General features: G+C 40.4%; 1 protein-coding gene across 2 annotated transcripts in view; it reads right to left on the bottom strand.

Annotated features, from left to right (window-relative positions):
* Positions 1 to 1,143: 1,143 nt before the first annotated feature.
* Positions 1,144 to 19,066, bottom strand: part of DHX35 (DEAH-box helicase 35) — a 28,796-nt gene continuing 10,873 nt past the window's right edge. The window contains exons 12-22 of one of the 2 annotated variants that reach the window (XM_042050248.1): positions 18,125 to 18,335; positions 16,314 to 16,438; positions 15,818 to 15,872; positions 10,841 to 10,936; positions 10,399 to 10,493; positions 9,732 to 9,809; positions 8,459 to 8,588; positions 7,668 to 7,749; positions 7,052 to 7,123; positions 5,322 to 5,433; positions 1,144 to 2,890 (exon numbers count right to left, since the gene is read on the bottom strand). In XM_042050248.1, coding sequence (XP_041906182.1) covers positions 2,846 to 2,890; positions 5,322 to 5,433; positions 7,052 to 7,123; positions 7,668 to 7,749; positions 8,459 to 8,588; positions 9,732 to 9,809; positions 10,399 to 10,493; positions 10,841 to 10,936; positions 15,818 to 15,872; positions 16,314 to 16,438; positions 18,125 to 18,335 — 1,101 coding nt within the window. In that variant the 3' untranslated portion in view covers positions 1,144 to 2,845. Of the gene's footprint in view, positions 2,891 to 5,294; positions 5,434 to 7,051; positions 7,124 to 7,667; positions 7,750 to 8,458; positions 8,589 to 9,731; positions 9,810 to 10,398; positions 10,494 to 10,840; positions 10,937 to 15,817; positions 15,873 to 16,313; positions 16,439 to 18,124; positions 18,336 to 19,066 lie in introns of both variants that reach the window. The other variant, XM_042050238.1, reaches the window with a different exon arrangement.

A 19,066-nucleotide genomic window follows, 5' to 3' on the forward strand; every position in this document is an offset into this window, starting at 1 on the left:
AAGGGATTCTGGAAGGCTCTCTGCTTCCCTGCTTTCTTCTCTCCCTCCTTCCCTACAACCAAAGCTCACAACCTTTAATTACCTGTCTCTTTCTTCAGATTAACCAGGAAGAGTTGTGACTGTTACCCCATTCATTTATCAGAATTACTTTTAATCCACAAGATGGGAACTACATTTCAACGATGGCTGAATCTTTTTCTAGTTTAGCTTCTTCTTCTAGAGCTGCCAATTCTGAAGTCCTGAGTAGTAACCCTGACATCACTTTCTGAGGGCCTTGAGGATTGCACCTTTTTTTCCCCCCCCCAGTCATTCGATGTCAATTTACTTCTTAAGTAATCTGTCTCCTTGCCAGCAGTGGAATGACTTCTATTCCAAGCAGTATTTTGATTCAACAGGCTGACATTTTAACCTCATTCTCTAAAAGCCAGGGCTCAAAGCCTTAAGTGTTTCATAAACTCCTGACAACCATCTCCAAATGACTCCAACCTCCCCTGCAAGAGCCTGTTTATGCAGCAAAGAGCCACCAACAAGGCAGTGACCCAGCTCCTTACACAAAGCTATTTAAAGCAGAATGCTCTGTACAAATCCAGCAGGGAGCTGGAGGCCAAAGCTTTACAAAATAAAGAGATTGTCAGGGTTTTTAAAGTTTTCTGTCTTCAAACACCTCCAAAGGGCCCACATCTCTGATGTGAGCAGTGTTTTCTCTCTAAAGGTGTGACCTTAATCTGGATCCTAAAAACACTTATTCTTGGCCTGCATCTCTAGTATAAGGTCTGCCTGCTCTGTGTGTGATGAGACCTCAATAGTTTGTAAAACTGCTAAAAAGACAAGTCTCAATTTCTTTTTTTTTTGTTTATAAAGACCTTCTGCACTGATAGAAGTACGATGGCTTGCAGCATGTGGCAAAGCTTGCACACCCCTGGGTTCTGAACTCAGCAGGAATCACCAGCATTCTTAGAGGAAATTTTGCAGCTGTGGAGCCTGGTAAAAGAACATCTGGACAAGTTCAGACCCACCTGAAATTCTCAGAGCTGGCAAATGCAGTGCCCACCCACTGGCAGCCCAGCCCAGCCCAGCCCAGCCCAGCACACCCAGCACTGGGAAATCAACCCCTGCTCAGGCCAAAGTGATGCATTCCCAAGCTTCCTCAATTCAATGGTTTTATTTTTTCTAAGAATACTTCCAGAGGACAGAGAAACACAGACAACTGGCAAGTCTTCATATTCAGTTCTTTCTCCAATCCTTTAAGAGAAAAAAAACCTGCAAATTGAATCTTTTCAGTGAGTTCCAACACTGCTCTCAGCTCTGCCTAGGAGACAGTCCCTGCCCCGAGGAGCTTCCACTCTAAGAGAGTAATACAAAGGTGAGGGTCACAGGGACAAGAACGAGGAAGGTGACACAGTTTTCATGCTGCTGGTGCCATTCCTGGAGACTGGTACATGTGTTTGTGCTGGCAGTCAGGATGGACACACTGAGGAGACCACACAGTGCACCCGGCACAACGTGTTCTCTCTGCAGGTATTTGGAAGGGACAAGGTAAAGAGGATCTCAAGAAAGTTTTCAAGGCAGTCCTGTGATGAGGAAGGCATTTGTTCTATGTAGAAATTTTTGCCTATTTACATACTTTTTTTTTAAGAAGAAAATAAAATAGTTATTATGCCAAAAAAACATTCTTCAAATCAGCTGAATGACAAAAATAAAATTTTCAGGTGATGTCTTTCTAAAATAAATATCAATAGGTAAAAATAGAAAATGGAAATAAATAAATACATGTATCCAAGCTATCTTGTTAAAACACAAACAAGCATAATTCCTTATTGAAAAGTAGCCATGGAATCCTGATTAAAGCAGCGACTGTTCAGAGCATCCTTCTCCTCAGTAACAGAGAAAAATGAGTCCCAAGCAGTAAATAAAAGAATTTCTTGTAATAAAAGAAATATAAAGGACTGTGTTCTTTATAGGAAAGTACAGAACACTTCCCTGTTTGCTGATCAACAGAGGCTAAAAATCAGTGTTCCATGATGCAGCCCAGATGAAATTTACTGGTATTTCCAAGCAGTGGAAGGTTAACATTTTTTCTCCCATAGGATAAAAAAGAAAAGTAAAGCCCCATCTGTGATTGATTGTGAACACACGTGTTTAGTCCCCTGATTGAGCAGAAAATTAATCCATCTTAAAAATACTGAGCTGCTCTTTGTCCCCCTCCCCAAATAGCAACTCCCACGTACAGAACCAGACATTTCAGGACACAGGGACTGCTCAGCACAGCGAGCTGGGCCAGCTCAACCTTGGGCAGGACACTTTTACTGCTCGGGAGCACAAGCTGCACCAGTTTGGGATGGTCCAACACGAGATCAATGTTCCCATGGCAGCACCTTGCATTTCAAGGGTAGTTGATTGCCCTGAGCTCCTGCTGGCAGGAGCCAGGCTCAGTTTGGCCGGTGTAAGTCACAGTGCTCTGGGTGACAGGAGGCAGGGTACCCTACTCCCCACACTCATAAGGCAGTACCACTCCAGGAAATCTGTTTCTTTCTTGAAGGTTTCAGGTTTTTTGTGGTCCTGTATGTCCTCTTACTTTTTAAGTTGTTTTTCTACCTATTTAAAAGGAGCAACATGCCCAGATTAACAACAGAGGTCAAGTAGGTAAAGATTAAAATGTCCACAATGCAAGCTCTAGATTTACAATGTACTGGTCATGCATAAACCCCTACAGATCCTGGCAGGCATTTAAACATTTAGGTTGATGGAAGATCAAATTGCTAATGAACTGACTGCTGAATGGACTGTAGCCAGCTTGAAATCACTGGTAGGTTCTCCTGCTGATGTCACAACAACTGAAGTCATGTCAGTGGTCATCTACTTTAGCCCTTTTTGCTTTCAAGGAAAGATGCTGCAAGAAAAGAACAGAAAAACTGCTTAGCAGACACACCAAATTTAGAAAAAAAATCAACTACAATGCTTTCAGTCCTTAATAACAACTCAAATAAATTCTAACATAAATATCCACACCCATCCAAGCTCTGCTAGTTACTGACACAACTAAAATAAATCCATTAAATAAGAACCCACATGTACCCCAAAGGGATATTCTAGGTTGGTATAAAATAACTTCTTCTGCACTAACTGCAAGCACAGGAACAATTTCCCACTGGAAGCAATTTTCCAAGTGTAAAAATGTGCAGAAAGATGTGCTCCCAACAATACACCTGCAAAAAACACGAGGAGAATGTATGGGAAGGATGAGATTTTAACAACTGTATTAATCCTGAAGTTGGACTGGATCTTTGGAACCTCTGTGCTCTTAAAGGCCTACAAAAATGTGGGATTTAAATATGAAGGGAGTTCTACAAAACTTGGAATGAGAAATAACTGACAAAGATCAAGCTGTAGGAGAACATTTTTTAACACAGAGTCCTGTTCAGTGGTAATTTGTTTTTAACTTGACACAGAAATAAAACCTTTATTATTTCAGGAATCTCTTCCTAGCACAAAGATGTATCCTTCAGTAGAAAAGGGGTCTGAATATCTATAAATTAACATAGACCTGTTTGATTTGCAATGGTTCACTTATTCACATTTTACATATATGACTCAAAGTTTTATACAAGAGAAATATTTCTAATTTTCAAACATTTTATAAGGACACCCTAGCCTTTTGGCTGATACGGATAACTGACCAGGCTGGAAAGAGAATTTTCCTCAAAACCAGCACCATCCTTCAGAGCTTCCATTTATTTTAGGATGAAGGCAATGATTAGGTCATACTGCAAACTGAGTTCACTTGATCGAATCAAAAGCATGGCAATGGTAAAAATTAGGTTTTGATGTAATTTCATAGATTACCTACAACAGAAGCAGCACTACCCTGAAAAACATGTTCCCTCAGTCAGGTAGGCAGCACAATTCAAGACAAGTTGTCTTTGCTACCACCTACCTAAAGGAAAACCTCATCCCAAACTTCAGCCCATGGAGAGGTCACAATGGGATTTTGTGTGGGTGCAGGATGTTAAATGTAAATTATGTGACAACATGTAAATATGTGAGTCAAAGGACTAATTACTGCAGGAACAGATTTGATACAACATTGGCTCAGCTCCTTTTTACACCATGTCTGCAGATCATCTCCCAGCAGCTGAAGGCTCAGGGGTCTGCCCCACAGGGTCATCACTGCCTTTGTTAAATGTCTTATAGGAAAAAGGCAGAAAATATTCAGATACTTAGTAAGTCCATTTATAGATGGGAATTGTCTGGGTAATTGAGATGAATTATCCAAAATCAGCATAAAAAACCCTTCTCTCAAGTCGGTCACAGGAACAGATGCCAGACTGTTGGGAACTGTAACCACAGAGCTGTCCTAAGGTGCTCCATGCACCACAGGATTCTCTACTCTGACAAAACCCCAAGGAAGTGAAAGAAAACAAATCAGATTCTCCAAAAAGTCAAATAGTGTAGCAGATATATAAACTGGAAACAGACCACCTTTTTCACAGGTCTGATATGCAAATGCATTTTCTCACTCTGATTTTGGAAATATTTCATTAATTTAGAATATAAAGCTCAGTAGTTATTAATGTCCCATGGGAAATTCAAATACAAGATCAATTTGGTAATCTGTACAGTATTTATAGGCTATGTGGTACCAACAGCTGCAACAGAACTAACATTTAGATAATATTTCATACCAATTCAGTTCTCAGAATGACCAGTGAGTAAGTCTGGATTGACAGATTCACATGGGACAGAGTCAATAAAGGTTGGTGACAGCTGTTAAAAGATACTTGTAAATAAAAGGTATCTGTAGCACACACAGCAATTTGCAATAAAGGTTTGCACAAACAGCAGCTGTTCTTTGCCATTACACATTTGAACAGATCAGAACTGATTTTTCTGCAGTAAACATAATTAATACTCAAAAAAAGGCTCAGGATTTTCACAAAGATTTGCAAGCATACAAAGGCTCTCCCAAAATTATTATGCAAAGTGTGACCACTGCCAACCTACAGCGCTGCTCAGGGGAGTGCTACCAAGTGCCTATATTCAAACGTAGAATGGCTGAAGGCTTCATTTCCCAAAGTGATACGATGGAAAATGCAACTTTACCAGCAAATGGATCTCATTTTGTAACTCTGAGATCCACTGGCTGGCTAATAGGGAAAAACCTTTCATGCATCAACTTACTATCCTCTTCCATCATATTAAAACCACTAGAGCTTCATTTCTGTCCCATTAGACCACACCAAAACATAAACCCTCAGAAAGTTCAGATACAAGAGCTGCTCATGCAGCAATGGTACCGTTTGGCCTTTTTGCCGATTCCGTACCGTTCCTTGCTGGTAAAAGTGAGGTGCCAGTTCCAAGAGCCAGGAGGATTCAACAGCTGTCACATCTCTCATGTAATATTTAGCAGTCTGTATGACTTCATTGTAAACTACCCTGAGAGAAAGGAGACAAAAATGAACAGTGTTTGCTGTAAAGCAATGAGGGAGAGCTATTAACAGCACAGTTTCACACACATGCTGCGAGAGGTGGCACTTACAGAGGGACAAGAGAGTCTTTAAGCTGTAATTCAGCCTCTTGCCTCTTTCTCTCTGGTTGGTCAGAGTTCTCTACTATCTATCTCTAAGGGGATAAGTTAAGACAATCTTTAGAATGATATGAAAACAACTTCCCATACTACCAGACCATATGGATGCAGGTATATATGAAAGAATGGTTCTTATAATAGGGTCTAGGGGGACTCGCAAGTGATGCTTTGGAAGACAGAATATGAGTTACTCTGTGATATCATAAGGAAAGATGTCCAAAGCACCAAAACCCTGGACCCACAACAAGGAGGGCACAAACCCCAGCATGACTATCCCTGGCGCCAGTCTGCAGACAAGTAAGATAAGCATCAGAGGAAGAAATCAGCTTTAACTCCTGCCAGAACATCTCCTGGGAAGAGATTTAGGAACAGCCCACCATGTGGACTCATCCCCACTGCCAGCACAGTAAGGTTGCCAGCATGGGCAACCTATTTCTGAAGTCACCTTCAGCAGGGAAGGTAATTTTCCCCAAGGAAGTGCAAACCCCTGCACTGAAGGGGTAGCTACCAAATCCTTGAGTCACTATCTGCCTCCTATACATGGCAGAGCTGCAAACACCTGAGGTTTGTGGTTTCTCATTAATTGGTATTTTGCTCTCAAAAGCAAAGAGGAAAGAGTCCAAAATTCCCTTTGCCAAATGCAGCCTGAGACATGGCAACTAACACAACTAAAGAGAAATCAGAGGAAAACAAATCAGAATGAGAACGTATTTTCTATACATCTATAGCAGACAGAGAACTGAAGCCCTCAATAGAGGATGGTTGCCCAAGCTGCAGTAGCACTGAAATTTAGGTTGCTAAGTTAAACTCCTATCTGACAGGATGCAATGACACCAGGCCAAGCTTATCCTTCAAAGTCTCAGCAGCAGGCAGTGAAGGACAAAAGTCCGAATACTTCAGGTTGACCACGCTGACCTGAGAGTCAGAAACACATTTCTGTTCATTATCTGAGCACCTCTGACCTGCAGATGGAATGATCATATCCCAGCTAAAGGGAACGTACAACCAGTTCTTCCTTCAATCTGCTGGACAGCCATAATTTTTCACATCATGCGTTCTATGTGTAAGCCCTTTCCTAGCAATCCATTTGCCATTTCTGCAGCAACTGTTTGACAGGATATTTCCTTAGCAGGCTTAATAAAAGTAAATTAACCCTAGCTCTGTCTAGGTACAGAGACTACTTGGAGAACAATCTGCAGTGCAAGGTGTGGTGCCCACTAAGCAGGGGCACCTGGCTCTGCTTTCCAACCTCTGCAGGTTCCTTTGGCAGTAAACATCATTCTATTTCCCTGATTTATTTGGATACTCCCTACAAAATGTTGCAAAGGAAATGCCATTTGGATTCCCTCTGTGGGAACTATGACCTTCTACATCTATTCCTCCACTGATGGAGAGAAGCAATTCAATTTGGATGCTGCAAATCCCTTTAAAAAAATCCCCAAAGAAGAGAAAGCAGCTCTGACTTACCAGCGTGGAGGTTTCTCTGCATACAGCACTGAGCTGGGGTGGATATGAAGCTCGTGGTCATCACGGATAGTCCTTGAAAGCAAGATACTATTTCAGACTGTGCCTCTCTTTATTGCTTAACATTTGGTTCCTTTCTGCCCCAGTATGAATGTTTAATAAAAGCAAGAATGAAAGGGCTGGAGTAAATTAACAACATTTGCATTTAATGAACAGATAAAACCAGGCTTAAATCCTGGACAAAGGAACAATCAACAATTTAATGTCCTAAAAGAGTTTTACATTAAATTAAAAAGTAGCATTTCAGGCTTTTATTCATTGCTCTGGGAGTGCTACAACACTGCTGCACTACAACTGTACTTTCTTAACTTAAAACAATCTAATGACTACTAGTGGCAGTTTCCCACTATTAATAATTTTAGTTATATTTGCCAAAGAGAAGAGATAAACACTGAAGCAGTTTGCAAATACAGAACTTAAAATAATTAGTGTATCAATTGCCACATGTTCCTAACCGCAAATGTCTAGAGAAGCATCTGCTTGTTGATTAAACTTAGATTTATTCATCAGAGGAGCTTTCCAACCAAGCAACAGTGGTACTGGAATTGTATATAGTCACCTGTAAGCTCCCGTGGAGTGGAATTTAGCCGCATTAGCAAAAAATCCAGAAACTATGCACCTCAAAACAGGATCTGGATCACCTAGAAAGAAGAATTTTTCTGTAAGATGAGTCAGTGGAATGCCAGAAGTCCCTAAAATACCACTTAATCATCTCAAACAACTTTTCAGAGCGCATCAGACTTTGATAGCAAAGGTAAGAGGGCAGACAAACCCTGCAATTCCTTTTGACTTTCCTTTTGACAATTTCACAGCAAATCAAAAATTGCTACCTAAAAAATGAATGCTGCCACCTGTATCTCCATGAAGAGTTTCACAGTCCCTACAGCAGCCCACCGTGACAGCTGAGCACTGAAGGCTGATTTTTCAGAACAGGTAGACACAAGTGCTGAGAAGAAGTCCTGGCACCCGTGCACTCACAGCACAGCTGGAAATCACATCCCAAAGACTGCACAGCACTTTGAACAAAAATGGCCTTTTTGAAAAGACAAACAGGGAACAGGGTGACCTATTTATGAGTCTTCTGGAAAATCTGTCCATTAAATATATAATCAGTGGTTATAATCTCTTGCTGGAAATCTTAACTAATGAAGACCGAACGAAAATTTAACTGCACAAATAGGCTAAAGTGCCCTGCTGCAGCCATTTTTAGGAAAAAAATAGGGTCTAAATCAACGTTATTTTGAGGCCAGGATAAAAATACTCCAGAGGTTACAAGAAAAGCAGGGAGCAGACTGACAGTTTAGAAACTACCTTCAATATGCATTAGACAAGAGCTTAAAAAAATTTCACCTTCACTGGACTTCTTTGGCACTTTAAAGCGGACGAGAAGTTTTTTCAGCTGCTCTCTTACAACAGAAGCTCTAACAAGCCCTTTGTAGTTCAGAAAGTGTTCCTGACACCACTGGGAGCTCTTGCTGTGCTGTACAGTGAGAAGAGAAAAAAACTGCAATGAGATACCATCAGCAAAGCAAACGCAGTCTCTTTCGGGTAGCCTTGCTCTGTTTTAATTCTGTCTCCTACAACACATTTATTGTGGTTTTCCCTGAAAATTACCTATTTACAGAGCAACTACCGAGGGTATGTAGCATTAGTAACTGAAAAATGTGTCTCAAACAACTTCTAAATAGTAGCAGATCAAATGCTAGGGGGTATTTTCAAACAGATGTGCTTCATTTCTTCATATGTGGTGAAAGAGAAGAGCATCAGTCATTCCATTTAATTCTGTCAGATCATAAACTCGTCTGTTTTTAACCTCAAAATGTAAACAACCTTTTCAGTGCTGTTTTCATTGGTCTTCTCTCTGCAAAGAGCTGTTTCTCCAGAAGCCAGCACTCACTCCAAGACCTTTTGCATCTGACTGTTTCTAAGAGAATTACACAGATACAAAATGTGAAGGGCAACATTTCAGTTGGTGCCGGCCTGGCTGCTTTGTGGCTAGGGGAAAAAAAGTCATGTTTAAACACTTGGGTGATTATACTGCTTCAACTCAGCACTGCTGCAAGTATTTTATTACAGAAGTGCTTTATACCAGCAAAATACACTTCTCCCAAATAGGTGTAGCACTTCAAAATTATTAAATAAACCTCAGCTTACAGAGCAGTACTAAGGTTGGTGTTAAACCTTAGGGAAAATACAATAAGGTCAATGAAAAACAGGGTATGATGATCAATGCGTTAATTTAACACCAGAAAAAAGACTACTAGATTTAAATGCAGATTATAATCAGTAGAACATGAGAAAATATTAATTTCTTTAGAAATCTGGATAGTTGTTTTCCCCAAGCCCCAACACAAAATCCCTGTCTCCTTGAAAACACAGCTGTCTACCCATGTGATTGCCATGCTGTAACCCAAACAAAATTGTCTTTACTCCCTGTTCAAAGGAACTATGGAGGGTCTGTGGCAAATGGTGACCAGAGAATCTTTTAATGTAGAATTATCACTTGATAGGCTTGGTAAGTCCACAGCTTTGAGGACTCTATATCCAGAACTTCCAGATTCAGAAGTGAGAACCTCAAGTTCCTCCCATTCCTGCAAATCCACACCCACTTGAACTGACTTACTTTGACAAAGGCTTCATAAACATTCAGCATGGTGAGATGATCACCCTCCTCCACAGCAAACCTTCTGTGTTGCCTGGCCTGCAGAACAAGAAACATTATATTAAAGGAAGACTGATTTTTCTGAAATCATGTCTGACATGCCCAGTTCCCTTCAGCTCTGTATTTTCTGGGGACTATTAAAGTTCTTACCCATCTAGGGCAGTTCCTCTGGACAACAGCAATATTTTACTAGCTCCCCTATACTCAGGAACACTTCTAAAACTGAAATTAGAAAAATGAACAGATAAAGAATCTCCATTCATTAAAATCAGGCTCCTGCTACCTATTAAGAATTTGCTACATCCTTCCTGTTTTGTTCATCCCAAAAGGAAGTGGTGTGTGGGAAGGTTTTGGGGGATTTTTTTGCAAACCCTTACACTGACCAGTACTGGTTTATAACCTTTCATGTTTCTGGCCCTCAGAAGGAGGTTTTTAGCACTACTGAAAGACTCCCTTAGGTTCCCCTGTTATTTGATTTCTTCTTTTACCTACAACAAATAGATACAATTCCAGACTTTGTTTTATTTTCACACTAAGTTGCAGTCTGTAATAGGCACCAGTAAAATACCTGCCAGAAGTCCAGAAATGTGGAAGCAATAAACAGAAAACGAAACACAACTGAACTTACAGCCTGAGTTTTTTGACTTGGAGGGATCACAAAGATGTTTTGAATCTGCATCATGGCAGCAATTGTCAAAATCTCCTGGGAGCAGCCAAAATTTCCTGAGGAGTAAATGGAGAAATTCAGTATAGGAAATCTTCCATTCAACTTGTCCCCATATAGAATAAAATGAAAAAGAAGCAGAAAATGTTTTTACAGTATTTAAAACAAAAATACATAAACTCCTGGATTTTTTTTTTAGTATAAGTCTAAATGTTTTCAATGGAAAACTTAGACAAAAGTGTTAGACTTATTACACTGTTAAATGTGAGGTGTCCCTGAGCTGAACCAATTCTTTTCACTGCAGACCACACCAAGATGAAATACAGTGTGTCTTGAGTTTAGCAAATATCTAGTAATACATAACAGTTACATGACTATGAAGAAACTGTTACTTTTTTCCTCCTACCTGATTCCAGAAGCATCTTTGCAAACATAGGATTCAAAGGAAACTCTGCTATTCTCATCCCAAGGGGCTCTGTTAATCGGCAGTGCATATCCAGACCTGCAGCACATTAATAAGTGTAGCTGGGACACAGGCACAATTGTACAGCAAGGCTTCTTTTAGGCTTAAAATATACTAAAAAGCAGAATTACAAGCTAAATTATAGCAAATGCACCTTAGAGTTGCTGAATGTGTATTACATGAAGCTTAAAGGCAAGCCTTGATACCCATTTACTCTCTCATGGATCACCAGAATTTTTTTTCCAAAAATCTTGAATACACAAGTTTTTTAATTTTGTGCAAGTTTCACTGTTACTGTCAATAATTTAGAAAAAAAAGTCCAAGTCAATGCCATGGCCAGAGGGGATATTAGCTGTCAGACCTCTGATCCCCTTTTTAAATATTTAGCAACATCTTTGTTCATGGGGATGTAAAGCAGATGAGAATGAAAATGGGGATAAACATGGAACAGGCATTACTGCAGAAACAGGAAGCACTGCTGGGGGTAAGGTGTCATTTTTCTGAGTACGTCTACTCACGTCATGGAGCAAAATAATTTATTTTTATCTAAACAAGAGATGTACAGCTGATTAAGGTTTTCTACAGTTTAGTCTGCCTCATGTATCAACAACTCAACTGTCAGTCATGTCCCAGCTGTGCCTTTTCCCTGGAGATGGCACAGAAGGGAGGCCTGACAGCTTGATCTGTGATGCCCAGTCCTCACTGAGCAACCCTGCACATCTACCATTTTAGAGGTTTAGCTTCCTACAGACAAAACCCTGCAGCATGGGTGACCATGCAAAGCACCAGGTCGCAGTCTAACTCTGAGCTTTATGCTGAGATTTCAGGGAAAGATTTAAATGGAAAAGCATTTCCTGTGCAAGAGGACATAAAGTTTAAAAAATACAATACACAGGGAGCAATAATAAGAAAAAAGCTTGCTAAGAAAGGCAGCAAAGAGTAAAAATTGAAAGAGAAAAGAAAAGCTCAAGAGGCTGAGTTGCATGAGGTATGACAAGTAGGCAAAGCACAAGAGAAAGGCTACACAAGCAGGGATGAGTGAGAGCCCAAAAACAGGACTTTGGGGCACTGCAGGTTGCATAACCAACCACAGCAAAGTGACCTGAGGAAACACAGCCATGGCTCACACATTATATAAACACATTATTTGTCAGACTGTGTGGTGGTTAACAAAGCCACAGCTGCACTGCAGCTCTGTTTCACAGAGAAAAGCAAAACCACAAATCAGGTCAAGGAATGAGATCTCCTGTAACTCATGTCAGCGTATCTGAACCCACAGATCCCTCCAGCCAATGTTTATTATTTGATATGCTATCAACCCATGACAATGTAGTAATTCACTCACCACACCCCTACAGTGTTCAACAAAACCTACCAGGCTCTTCACATAATGTCCCAGTGTTTTCCTCAGAAACAGGTACAAAAGGCAGCTTTTGTGCAATGATGAACTAACATAAAGTTATAAACACAAAGTCACAGCAACTGCAAAAATTAATGTATGACAGCTTTCATTTGACTAGTGCCACATGAGAAGTTTAAGTTCTACCACAATTAATAGCTTAGATAGGCTGTCATATACAGAAGGACAACTGCATTCCTAAGTAGGAAAAAGAAGACATTTCCCTATATTTATGCACCACTTTCTACAGGTGCATCAAGCCAAAATCCTTTGGCTTCTGCTGCATCCTACACATGTCAATACAATTTTGCATGATCTATATATGGGTTGTGCACAGATGTATTTGTAGTAGTAAGCCTGAATATAGCCTGCAATGGATACTAGTTTGGAATAGGTAAAAGTTTCCTTCAAATAATCCTGGAAGCAACCACTGAATCTGCATATATACAGGAAATTAAAGATTTTAGAAGAAGATATTAAAAAGATTTTAATTGAACATGCTCAGGAGAGATGATTCAAGTACAATGACACTAAAATGTTTCAAGTAACCAGTCACCAGAATGTGACAGGCTGAGGGATTAAAACACTCCTTTTTAAACTTGGGTAGAGTGGTTGTTTCTGGTAGGTGACAACTCACAAACAAATCTTCAGCAAAGACCTGAAATAAAGCTAAAAGTAAAGCCACTTTTTGCCTGCTTATTTACCTCTTAAATTATGCTTAAAACCAATAAACTCCAACTGACAACTCAGACTCTCAAAGGGGCATCAAAGGGAGAAGGCTGAGGAGACTCCTGATGTAATCAGTCTGCACCACTGTAAAAATAATCCCTCTAAAAACAGTGATGTGTTTATTCAACACAACTATCTCAGCCTTAGGAGCATCTGCCCTGCACGAGTTGGCACCACACTGGCACAACAGGGGCCTGACCCCAAACTGCCCATTTGCATGTGACTGCAAGGCCAGTGATGAAATTCATGTTCCTACTTCCATAAGAGAAATTTAATCCTCACTGCACCTGCAAATGCTTGGGCAGCTTCACCTCTGCACCTTATATAAAATCTTCCTAATAAACCACCTAAAACCTTATACTTCAGAAAAACTGGTGAGTGAATGTGTGTATCACACATATGCACACACATTTCTTCCCATCTGAAACACCAAGATCAGTACTTCTCTGCTCTGCTACAAAGCTGTGCAGACAGAGAATAAGAGCTCTTTGAAGCTACATGAGCAGAACACTTCTGCCAAAACATCACCCAGCTAATCAGTGAGTTTATTGAACTTTCCTCTCCATTTCCCTAAGGTGGTTTTGGCTGTGAATTCATCCTTGCAACACGTTCCTGAGCCACTGTGAAAGTCCTTGTTCCAAGCTTGCAGAGGTTGCCAAGAACCAAGTGCCTTAAGTGAAACCCTCCTTTGCGAGATGGAACCCAACCAGCACAGGGCAAAATCCTGGCCAAGCAGAGTTCCAGCTCATGAGAATAGAAAGAGAGCAGACTGCCACAAGTTACAACACAGCAATTGTGAGACCGCCACAAACCTCTGGAAGCTTCCAAAACTTGCACAATCTCCTTTATGCTGCCTCATGTTTACATTATGGAGCAAACATTGTCAACTTTGAATTAGCTACAAACAAGAAGCTTAAGTCAAACAGAGCTTCATTTTGATTACCTGGCCTCATGTCAAGTTTCTGTTTTGTTTAGTTTGTTGCATTCAAAAAGATTAAATAGCTGTCAAAAAACTCAACAATATAACAGTTCTTCCTATAAACAAAATTAGGCAGCAGGCATCCCACTCACCACACAAAAAGGAATTGAAAACTGTGTATAAAAACATATTACTACAGTGTGATCTGAGTGTTAAAACTATCCAACAGCAGCATAATGAATAAAACCAGAACGAACACACTCAGAATCAAAAACTATCTCAAGTTGGAAGGGACCCACCCACGGGGCTCAAGTCCAACTCCCTGCTCCTCACAGACCACCTAAAACTAAACCATATGCCAACAGTGTTGTTCAGGCTCCACTGAATTTGAGAACAAGATGTGATTAATAACTCAGAGAACAGAACGTTTAAATATTTTAAGTAGCTAAATAGTAGAAAAGTACTTTGAATTATCCTCTCAAGATCTGTCAGACTAATCTTTTCTTTTCATTACAAGTTTGTGTGTATCTGTTGACTTGTCCATAACTGGCAAGTTCAATACTAAAATTAGAGCAGAGTCTTTGCAAGCTGCATGCATTTAAAAGCATGAAAAAACAGCAAGCTGTGCACTGCAACACAGACTGCCTTGAGAAAGAGAGTTCCAGTTCATCCAGGAGAAAATGTGCTGGTTTTAGGGATAATTGGGGGGTCTTTTTAGTGGTTGTATCATGTAATCACAGCTAATAGAATCAGAACAGTTTGACTTGCTGTGGGTTTGAACTTTGCCTCAGCTGCAGGACCAACAGCACAAACACCACCAAGCACTACACTAAAGCAGGTGTAGCCCTTCAGCCACAGCCCATCCTGCATCCACAGCAGAGAACAGACCGGAATTTATTTTAAAAATTACAATTAAATTAGCTCTTAATAACTTTTGTCAGTCAACCCTTCAAAATCATAGCAAGGAAGCAATTTGAAAACTATCACACTCTCTGTGTGGTTTCATGCACAACCTCCAGGGACTGAGCTCTCCCAAATTCAGGCATCACATTTGACTCACAGTGCTCAGGCAGAGTTCCAGCACCCACACAGCAAGATCAGATAATGACTGCAACGTGTTAACAGGAAATTTACAATAGACACGCTATGCTTTTTAAAGTCCCACTAAGGAACAAAGTAGCAATTCTATCAGCCTTGATAAATTCTAGGTTGTTACAGTCTGATCCTGAAAAAGATATCAAATCTTGGCTTTCAACATTTTTTGTTTATACCTGCAAGTGTTACATGTTTCCATTGGTGGCACAGTAACATGAAATAAAAGATGACCACACCAAGTCTTAGGTATGTAACAACTAACAGGATGCAGGTAAATTTAGTGTCTAACTCCTCTACTGGTCTAATTAGTGTCCAAACTCCCATCTTTATCTTCATACCACTCCGTAAGGACTGAAGGAACACAAAGAGGATCTGCCAGGGAACAAACACCCTCATCAGCTCAGAGCCCTGCTCCGAGCAAGGACAAATAGCTGGTTTCCTCCCATGAAAATGCAAGGAAATACAGAGAAAATAGCTATAAAATACTCAGTTACCCAATCTAAATAGTTAAATTCTAGTTTGTACTCTACTGCTGCAATTTGCTTGCTTACCTGTCTGAAATAACCAAAAGAAAGTAAATCCAGAAGAGACTGAGGTATACTCTAAAAACCCACCAACAAAAAGTTTCCACCAGTCACAGCTGTGCTTCTTTCTCAAAGCACAGTTCTCAAATGCAACTTTGATTAATATCCATCCAATCACCAAATACAAATTACAATTTTTTTTTCCACAACTCCTGTAATACAGCTACAAATAAAGTAAAGCATTACAATCTCACCTCCTAAAGCGTACAGCAGTTCTAAAGCTTGCACCATTGACTGTGCAGGGGGGGGCTGTGAAGAGAAAATGTGCATTGATTGAAGTTATCAGCACAGAACATGAGTTCATAGATCTTCTTCTTTTGCAAAATCCTTAACTTCCTACTCTCTGCTGCAAAATGAAGGAAGAGCTCTCATACTCTTCCTTGTTCGTAAATTCAGTGCAAAGGGACCGCAGTTACAGTTCTACAAAACTTCACAGTTTGTCTTTTTAAGACTTTCTTGACTTCTCAACAATTTTAACACCAAACTCTGAATATAAATGGTCGTTTCTAAGTTGTCACACACATTATTTGCGCTATTGGTTCCCAGGAACATGCTTTGCTGCCTGACAGGGGACAGAGCTTTCCAAATCAGCAGGGCAATGGTGAATGGTTCTGTGGACTATCACCAAGTCATCTCCTGATCTCTCTTCACCCCAAGGAAAGGTGACAGTGTTTGGAGCCTGGGACTCACCGAAAGGAAGGGGAACCTGAGCACGTTGTCGATCCCCAAAGCCTTGAGCTGCAGGATGACAGGGGCCAGGTTACTGCGCTGCATCTCCGGGACCGTGGATTTGGGCAGCTTCTCAAAGTCCTCCTCTGGGGTGGGAGGAAAAAACAACTGGGGACTGAGCTTCAAGTCCCATTCTGTGCAGTCACCATGACACAATCATACCCATTTCAAGTTTAAATTATCACATATGGATACTTAACAGGTGTTAAAAGATGATCTCCAACCCAAAGATGATCTTTCTCCAATTACTGTATTTCACGTTACTTTCATTTAAATAGAAATTCAATGGTTTTGGCTACAGTGCTGATTCTGTAGTTGATCCACCCACATTTCAATTTGAATTGAATGTTATAAATTCTTCACAGAAATCTGGAAATGTTTTCTTTCTCTTCTGTTAAATGCTTTTGTCAGAAAATAAAAGGCAGGATGGAATACTACAAAAAAGGCTTTTTTTTTTCTTAAAGAGACATGGAAACGTTCCAAACCAGCACACTTTCAGTACAAGAACACTATTTTTGTAACTGCTTGAACAAACAGAGTATAAAATATATATTTTAAATAAAGATTAAGGATGGAAAACCAATTTATTTAACAATGCCTTTTTAAAATCACATTCACTATGAAGTCCAAGTCTGGAAAAATACTCCATATAAGGATAAAACTTCTGTAAGCTTCCACTAACCAACTTTTCTGCAGTAAAGAAAAAGGCACATTCTACTTTATTTTCACCCAAACTATTTTTCTACAAAACCCTTTTCTATCTCAAATGTTCCCTAGGACAAAGACAGTGCATGTTTCTCTGCTGTTGTTCACTCAGTGCACTTTCTCCTTTTCTATTTTATTGTTTCTTCCTTTAAAACACTTCTTAAAGCACTCCCTAGACCAGTCCTTGAGCACACAAAAATATCTTCAGTGTAGCCATGGTTTCTCCAGTAAAACACTGACAAAGCTATGTAAGCTTGGGATATTGTGTAGCACACATTGTCTCCTGATTCTTACTGGATACATATAAATTCAGAGCATAAATCATGGCTTGGTTTAATGTGGCAACTGCTGGCAAGCACATATACATTTCAAAGGAAAATGCTTCATTTCTCAACGTCTCAGAGCTCCAGTAAAACTAGAGGGGACCTGAAGCCCATCAGCAATGCTCAGCAGTGTTCAGCTGCAAAGCCTTTTCTCATTAAGCAGCTGAGAACGGACACTTTGATTGCAGCTTTCTGGACAGTGCAAGGTGGCCAACAGATTTATTTATAACAGTGATTTTTGTACACTGCCAGGGTCATTGATTCCAGGGAAGAATTTGGGGTTGGCAGCTATTCCTAGGAAGAAAAGAGAGACAAAGAAGTTTTCTCTGAGTCACCTAAAGGATTTCCAGAGCTCTTTTGTTAAATGCAAGGTCTAATGCAGACTTCAGTCAGAGAAGAGAGCACCACTGGTAAGTATTATAAATTGAAACAACTGCTCAGAAACCAAAATCACTAAAGAACAAACTTCTTAATAAACTCACCACTTTAAGAACTGCATTAACAACACAGGTTTGCAATTGCTGACTCTGCTCCATTTGTGCTTCTGATTCATAGAAAGATTCCATTTCTAACACTGAGCACATAAGAACAAGGTATTTCTAAACAAGCCAGAGGAATAACATGGGGAAATGCTGTTCTCTCGATGAATGAACAAACAGTTTTTCCTTAATCTCACACCACAATTAAAACCATAGTGCACAGAACTGGAGCTCACAGCAGGAAGCTCCCCCTGAAGCTCCTGACCTGTGTAGAGCCTGTAGCACTTCCCGGAGCGGTTGCGGCCGGCACGCCCTGCCCGCTGGTTGGCCGAGGCTTTGGACACGGGCACCACCACCAGGCACTCGATGGCCGTTCTGGGGTTGTAGGCCCGCAGCTTCACAAAGCCACAGTCGATCACAAAGGCGATGCCATGGACTGTGATGGAGGTCTCAGCGATGTTGGTGGCCACGATCACCTGCGGGCACAGGCACAGAGAGGATCCTGTGAGCTCCCTGCTCTCAGTGACCCCATCAGGCCTTTGCACCAGCACCCAGATATCAGCCATGTGAGACATCTCAGCCGTGACGGGCCCAGGACACACTCTGGAGCACAAAAGGATACGGTACAAGCAGCAGAAAGAGCTGTCAGCTTGAAATAAGCCCAGTTTGCATAGCAGTTTTCACAGCTTCACAATCACTTTCTTATTCAAATTTATTCTCTCTTCATAGAAGAAGAGCTTGGCAGTGTTTGCAGAGAAAATCACTGGCAGTGTTTGCAGAGAAAAGGATTAACTGACTGTAAATCAAGTGTTCTTATGTAGCAAACTAAAGATATTTTCCTTCTGCTTCTCAGTTACTATTCTTTGTACACTGAGATGAGGTGGGGGATAGGAGGGGAACAGAGTTGATTAGGAGTTCCACATTCAGCATTCCTGCAGAGATTCACTTATATGTGTATGTCCTAAAATATTAAAAAATAATTGTTCCCAGACAACAGTGGGAAATCCTTATTTCACCTGAAATTAAAAAGTAAATTTTGAAAGTTAATTGATTCATGTCATATCCTGGAGAGAAAAGGAAGTATTTATATGAAATGTTCTTCAATGCCAGATGAACAATTTCACTTGCCAAACTCCAGTAGGTACAAGAATTATAACAAGTTACTGGTGTAGTTTTGTCAGCTTATTTCAGCCCAAACACAGGCTCT

Source organism: Corvus kubaryi, unplaced genomic scaffold, assembly GCF_017639235.1.
Source record: "Corvus kubaryi isolate FWS band 111438036 unplaced genomic scaffold, C.kubaryi_AGA036_p1.0 134, whole genome shotgun sequence".
In the NCBI taxonomy this organism is placed as follows: Eukaryota; Metazoa; Chordata; class Aves; order Passeriformes; family Corvidae; genus Corvus; species Corvus kubaryi.